The sequence below is a fragment of the Chenopodium quinoa genome, unplaced genomic scaffold (assembly GCF_001683475.1).
Source record: "Chenopodium quinoa cultivar QQ74 unplaced genomic scaffold, ASM168347v1, whole genome shotgun sequence".
Lineage (NCBI taxonomy): Eukaryota > Viridiplantae > Streptophyta > Magnoliopsida > Caryophyllales > Amaranthaceae > Chenopodium > Chenopodium quinoa.
In genome coordinates, this window is record NW_018744589.1 from 570,944 (window position 1) to 578,719 (window position 7,776).

The window sequence follows — 7,776 nt, forward strand, 5'->3', positions numbered from 1 at the left end:
GGATATGGCTACCACGCTTTAGGAATGAAATCTATTCATATCCATCTTCAGGATGGTATTATTTTGAAATATATTACTTAACATGTGGCCACTTTTATTGAATAAAACATTAACATTTAAGTTAATTTATGTACCAAACTGACCATCAATATATTTTATTATTTATGTGCAAGGATTACATAATGATATAAATACTATCTCCCACTAATCCTTGCATGTAGGGGCATTAAATTAATCCAACTACCTTTAAATCTCTTGCACCTATTGAGTCATAAATTCTCTTATCAATGCATGTATCAAACAAAGTAAAATGATTCTTATAAAACTCATATTCGTTCCTCTTGCCCAATTATAAGAACCTTTATACTAAAAATTCTCAAATTAATACTCTAATAGAATAAAGGAACTAAAATAAGATTCACTAAACCAAATTACTTAAATTAATAAATGACTGATAATAATAATAATGAAATATCCGAAAACATAAAAATATCCAAAAAAAAAACAAATGTCCCATAAAGCATAAAATCAAAACACTACGATTAAATTCTATAATAAATGCAAGCTAATTAATAGAGTTATTCGCCAATGGATCATAATTTATTCAATTATTTTCTTCAGAATTAGGAAAGAAATCAGCTGCTTCCAGGTGAGTTTTATCACCGTAATCAAAATCACCTTCGCCATCCTCGTACACTAAATTTGTTTCCACTTTCTTTCCTTTCTGTTTGATTGATTGTTGATAAAGGTCTACTAGATGTTTTGGTGTGCGACACACACTAGACCAATGGCCTTTTCCTCCACAACGGTAGCATATATTTTCATTTTTATCCTTCTCATTCTTATTTCCATTTTTATTGTCCCACTTCTGGTGAGAGTATGAGTTCCTAAAATGACCACATCGATCATGTTCATGTCCACGTCCGCGGCCGCGACCACGACCTCGACCACGACTGCTGGCGTGATCTCTAGTCTTTTGCTCTTTCCCACTATGGGATATCACATTCGCTTCAGGGAATGGAGTAGAGCCAGTTGGGCGTGATTCATGATTTTTCATTAATAGTTCATTATTTTGCTCAGCCACAAAAAGACAAGATATCAATTCAGAATATTTTGTAAAACCCTTTTCACGGTATTGTGTATGCAGGACAACATTATTTGCATGAAAAGTAGAGTATGTTTTTTCTAACATTTCTGCATCCGTGATTTTCTCTTCACATAATTTCAATTGTGATGTAATTCTAAACATGGCTGAGTTATATTAACTCACAGACTTAAAGTCTTGTAATCTTAAATATAACCAGTCATAACGAGCCTTTGGTAATATCACAGTTTTCTGGTGGTCATACCTTTCCTTTAGATTACTCCAAAGGACTTGTGGATCTTTAACAGTCAAGTACTCAGTCTTAAGGCCTTCATGAAGGTGATGGCGAAGGAATATCATAGCTTTAGCCTTATCTTGGCTTGTTGCAGTATTGTTTTCTTTAATAGTATCACCAAGTCCCTTTGCATCTAAGTGTATTTCAGCATCTAATACCCAAGACAGATAGTTGTTTCCAGTAATATCAAGAGCAACAAATTCGAGTTTTGCAAGGTTTGACATGATTCACTGATATATAAAACAATATTATAAATTAGGAACTAAGATGATAGTTGTATGTATATATATATCCCCACTCTATGAAATAATACAGACTGATTAATTCTCTCTCATATTTCTCCTTATTTTATAACATGTTATCAGCACCATTGCTACAGAATATTATTATCATCGAAAAAAAAAGGAAAAGAATAGCAACAAAGATAATTAAATCACTGCATTCATCTATATCATCCCGTAAGCTGTTGTCGTTGCCGTTCACCGCCCCGCCCCCTGTTCTCGCTGTCGGCTATCCAACAGTCGTCGCCTCCGGCCTCCTGTGCTCGCTGCTCCACTGCTCCGTCATCCACTCGTCCATATTCCGTGACTTTATAGGTGAATTACTGAATTTTTACCTCTTTATTTCTTATATTTTACATATTATTTGTTTTGTTAATTTGTTTATAGATTGAGTTCATATTGATTAATTAAGTCGAATTAGATTCTTTAGTATCTAGAAATCAAAATCTTAATTTCTGGGTTTACTGTAATTAATTCAGGAAAAATAATGCAGAAATTAGAAATAAATTTTGATAATTAATGAAATTCGAGTATTATTTACCTTATTAACAATGGACTCTTTTGGAGGATTAGCTTTGTACTCAATGAGTCAATGTTTAAGATAGAGGAGAAAGAAAATAGAAGAAGATAAACATAATCTTATTTTTCTGTACTGCCGACATGATTAAGGAAGGAGCCCCAAACGCTACCAAATCTGATTTTGCAGAAGCTTTCGAACAAATAGAATATATACAATTGAGAGTAATTGATAAGAGAGAATTAATCAGTCTGTATTATTTCATAGAGTGGGGATATATATATACATACAATATAACTAGGATTTGTTTAGATAACAATAAACCCTAGATCTAGAACATTCCAATTTGATAAAGGAGGAAAATGGATATCCACACATAATATTTCATAACAAAAACCACAGCAATGTCAGATGAACCCTAAACTTAATTTTTTTTTCTTTTCAAAAACTAGCCCACTCCGACAGTTCAAGACTCCCAACCCCACGGCCACCCCAACAACCGCCCTCCGGCAGCCCCTCCTCCCCACCAACACCGCCGGGACCCCCATCCCTACCTCCACCCAGCGAAAATTGACCCCCCCCTTCCGCTAAAGCCACCCCTAATCCTACCCCTAACCCACGAAACCATCCCCTCCACTTTTCCGGCGTCGAACAACCCCGTATGAATAAGAATTCACTTAATATGGATGTGGTGTAGAATATACGCTACTTGGTTGACTCGCATACATCACAATCGTCAAAACCACCATTAATGGACCTCAAATTTTAGTAGAAATTCAATTTTTTAGGGAAAGGTGGGGCGATTTTCGCTGGGTGGGGATGGAGATAGCGATTCTAGCAGTTTGGGTGGGTTGAACAGGTTGCAGAAAGGATGGAGCAGATGGGGTTGGAGAATTGCCGTGAGGGTTGGGGGTGGTGCCTTGGGGATGACGTAGGCTGGTTTTTTTTTTTTTTTTTTTTTTCTTTTTTAATATTTTATTTATTTATTAATTTTTTTAAAGAAAATTATATCAATCACAAAGTGACACGTAGCATCTTATACCAATAGGTTAGGGACCAATAGAATAAGATGTCATAAAGGTAGGATTATTAGATATTAATTCAAAAGTGGGATTATTAGATATTAATTCAAAAGTGGGATTATTACTAGCGAACCGACTAAAGGTAGGATTATTAGAATCAATTTTTTCTATAATATAATAGTAGTGGATCCTTAAAAAAAAAAAAAAAAAGTGCTTACAATTATTATGAAGCAGACGTAAAGTGAATGTATTGCGGTTATTATGAACTGGCGACTTTTATACGCATGAAACTGGTGTTATATGGAATATAGAGACTCTAATATTAACATAGTAACTTTATTTTTAAATAGTAACCTTTTATTAAAACTTGTGTGACATTTAATATTATATTGTAAACCTGAAATACGACGTTATGTTAAACATAGTGACCTTATTTTTAAGGACTTTTTGTGAAAAACTACCTTATGCATTCCAATTTTTGTGAAAAACTACCTTATTAAAAAAATGTTGTAAGAAACTACCTTATAAACACTAAATGTTGTAAGAAAACTACCTCATAAACACTAAATGTTGTAAGAAGTTACCTTTTGCCGGATTAATTCATTAAACAAGGGACGTTTAATGACCCATCTTCAATCATTTTTTTTCTCCTTCTCCCACCCAATTTCTCCATAGCCCGCATATAAACCCTAGTTTCCCTTCTCTTTCATTGTTAAATCAAGCACATAGTAGCAACTTACAACATCTAGTTTTTATAAGATAGTTTCTTACAACAATTTTTTTATAAGGTATTTTTTCACAAAAGCCCTATTTTTAATATAGTATACTTTATTATTTATATTGACCAATATATAAAAATTTCATTAATAAAAATAAAATAACCTCTTATAGCCTATATAATATCACAATGACTTTCATTTCATCATAATAACCTTTATTTTAATATAGTGACATTTTAATTTTATTAAAAGGATCTTGCTAACAAACGCCTCCGGGGCGTTGGATAAACATTTAAAATATTGCCTAAAATGGTATTAATTTGGGAAAGCATGACAAAATCACGCGTCGATCGATGTAATTAATATTCATTTTAATTTTAATCTTTCTACTTTTAGCTAGCTTATCCAACGCCTCCAGGCTATTCCCTAGCTTTTTCCATATTTAAAAAAACAGACATAGTGTCTCTAATATTAATGGTCCACAATTTATTAAGGTGGACCAGGTCCATTTAAGAGTTTGTACTGAAACGGAAGGAGTATTCTATGATAGAAATTGGGTAGTGTATAATCATGTGTATTTATTATAAAAGTACGCCTAAAATGCACACACAAAAAAAAACAAAAAAAAAATCTCATTATTATTGATGTAGTAAAAATGAGTTGATCAATAAAAATAACTAAATAAGTTTAAAGTCGTGTTATTTTCATCTTAAATAAATGGACCAACATTTGATAATTATAATTTTAATTCATCAATAAAATAATTTTAGTATAGCTAAAATAAGTTAAAGTCAACTAAACAAAAAAATTTAGTTTAGTATGTAGGAGTACGTTTAGGTTTTGGTTGAATATTTTTAAATGAAGAAATGTCTATATTAGATCGTTTCGCCCAATACGTTAATTCTTAATTATTACCTACTTATAAACTATTGCTACTAGTCATCAATTAATGGTAATCGTACAAGATAATGAATTATTGGATCTAGTTCCCCAACCAGTTTTGTTATCGGATTGGTTACCCTAGCCATCAGATTAAATATTAGATTTGACTAGGTTTTCTGATTTCAAAATTTCGGATAATTTTGCTCAGCACTAGTTGCTGCAAATAATTGGTGTCGGCCTACATTGGGGGTTTTATTAGAGTCGGTTTGGTTGTATTTATGTTAATATTATATTTATGTTAAGTTTATCTTTTTAATTATGCTAATTAAGTTTCCTAATGTATTGTGTATATATATGTGATAATTATCAATGCAAAAGGCTAAGCCGTTTTCTCCAGATTCCTTGAATTTAACATGGTATCACAACCTCTCTAAAATTTAGAGATTTCTCGATCCTGGTTTGTTCATCAGTCGGCTTTGCATATCGCTAAGAATCCAGTGTTTCATGAACGTACGAAACATATAGAGTTAGACTGTCATTTTGTTTGTGATGAGTTGATAAACGGTAATATTTCTACCTCATATGTTTCGACAGGTCATCAGTTGACAATATTCTCACCAAGGCTCTTGGACGTCAACAGTTTGGTTTTCTGTTACGCAAGTTGGGCATTTGTGACTTACATGCTCCAACTTTAGGGGGAGTATTAGAGTCGGTTTGGTTGTATTTATGTTAATATTGTATTTATGTTAAGTTTATCTTTTTAGGAGTTTTAGGCTAATTAAATTTCCTAATGTATTGTGTATATATATGATAATTATCAATGCAAAAGGCTAAGCCGTTTTCTCCTAATTTCTTTGAGTTTAACAGGTTTAGGGTTTCATGTTTTTGCTTACCAACTTGTGGGGCTTTATACTTCTCGGTTTAATAACTCAATTGTCATGCAAATATGCAATAACGTATCTATCTATCTTTTATGAACAATTAACCTAGGTTCGAAAATTTTGTGGTCATTCGTTCCCCTCTCATTGCTTGTGGTAGCGCTTTCATAAACTAGTCTACTTTGGTGATGCTTGGCTTCAATTCATTATATTTGTTCTAGGATATAATAAATAAGGAGTAATGGTACTTTGCAATTCTACCTCTTCCCATAAATTCAGTTTGTCAACAACGTAGTCTATTCTTGGCCTTAAAACTCCACCAAATATAATAACTTTGGACTCTAGTTTTGCGTCGATTTTCAAGTCCTACAATTTACCCTTTTATAAAGAATATGACATAAAAGTTTTAACATATTTGTGGTATGAAAAACAGTTTCCAACATGAGCCATGTGGCCCATGTATTACTAGTGATTATTTACTGGTTCGGATTCAATTGACTTTACTAAATTTATTTGAACTGAACTGATTGGAGCTGAACTGAACTGAGTTGAAATGAATATTTTATGAGAGAGGGAAATTAGGAGCTGAACTGAACTGAACTTATTGGAGTTGAACTGAACTGATTGGAGCTGAACTGAAATTAAGTAAATATGAACAGGCCCTAAATTTTCCTTCCCACATTAATTTTGATTTCCCTTGATCGTCGACCATTTTTCATTCAATATTTTGCGTACATTATTTGCTATTGTCAAAAAAAAAAAAAAAAAAAATTGCGTACATGTGCAAGCTAAGAAGAACTTGTTTGCTTTATAAACTTATTAAATGATCGTACCAATCATCTATCTGCTTATCGATAACAACTTTGTATGTTTATGTTAACGTTGTTTGAATGTGACATGAACTATTTAGTTTTCACAAGCTTATACAAAATATAATTGTTGATGTGCTTGTGTTTTGCGTGGTTGCATAAGTTCTAAAGATGGTCCAAATAATTAAAAAGATTGCTATCAATTAATCAATGCTATTACACATAACTTATGAACCCTTCTTTAATAAAGGTAGTAAGGATGCCATTTTTCAAATCTTTCAAACAATTTTTATTGAGGGTTGAAGATGATTGGTGTTTCATTCGTTTCATTAATGTGATTCTAGTGTAGCTTTCCTTCTTTTCTATCAAATTTGACCTCTTCAAATTAAATTGGATAAGTAACATAAGTTCATCTTTCAAGGCCTAGCGTTATCAATGGCCATATTTTATAACTGACTTTTCCATTAGCTATTAATTAAGAATGTTCAAGTAGTCATAGGTGCTTGGATATCCGTTTTATTCTTGTTGACTAGTAGAAAGCTAGCTTTTCTCCAGAAAAGACACAAGCTAATAAGACTTTATTGGTTGTTACTCTGTTTGGCGACTCCATTGGGGAGGATTTTTATTTTAATTCCTAAAATTTATTTCGGCAATGATTTAGAATGAGTGGATGAAACTCGAAAAGTTCTAAGTATTTCATGTGCGTAATTTTGATTAATAATATTGTCATATGCATAAAAAAGATCTCATTGGAAAGTCAATATTGTATAACTAATATATAAAGCTAAACTTTTAGCTAGGCCACGGGACAACGACACTTGGCGCTTTAACTTTTCGCCAAGTGTCGTGCCACGTAGGCGACATATAACGCTAGATAAGAGAATTTAAAATAGATTTTTGTAAGATAAAAAAAGTTATTTAGAGTTTTATTTCTGATAAAAAGTTATTTATAGTTTTATTTCTGATAGGACTTCTAATTTTCCATATGAATAAGTAGATTGTAACTTTAAAAATATATCTTATAAATATGTTAAATTAAATTTATATCATAAAATTTATAAAGTTGTACAAAACAAGACTTATTTGTGATACACTTTAATCAACCAAAACAAAACTTGGCATTTTGATTTTTCGCCAAGTGTCACGTCATGTAAACAACAAATATGAATTAGTGTGACACGCATAAGATAAATAATTATAACTTTTAAATACTTTTAACAGAACTTTAACCCGTCTTTATAAGTAGCGAATTAATGTAAGGATTTTTAAAACATAAAGATATATATTGC

At 31.9% G+C, this 7,776-nt stretch overlaps 1 protein-coding gene across 1 annotated transcript; it reads right to left on the minus strand.

The window, feature by feature from the left end:
* Positions 1-604: 604 nt before the first annotated feature.
* LOC110699535 lies at positions 605-1,603 on the minus strand. The gene is made up of 2 exons (XM_021877027.1): positions 1,350-1,603; positions 605-1,241 (listed from the first exon to the last, which is right to left on the minus strand). Exons 1-2 carry the CDS (start codon positions 1,601-1,603, stop codon positions 605-607), a joined length of 891 nt encoding a protein of 296 aa, XP_021732719.1.
* Positions 1,604-7,776: the final 6,173 nt, after the last annotated feature.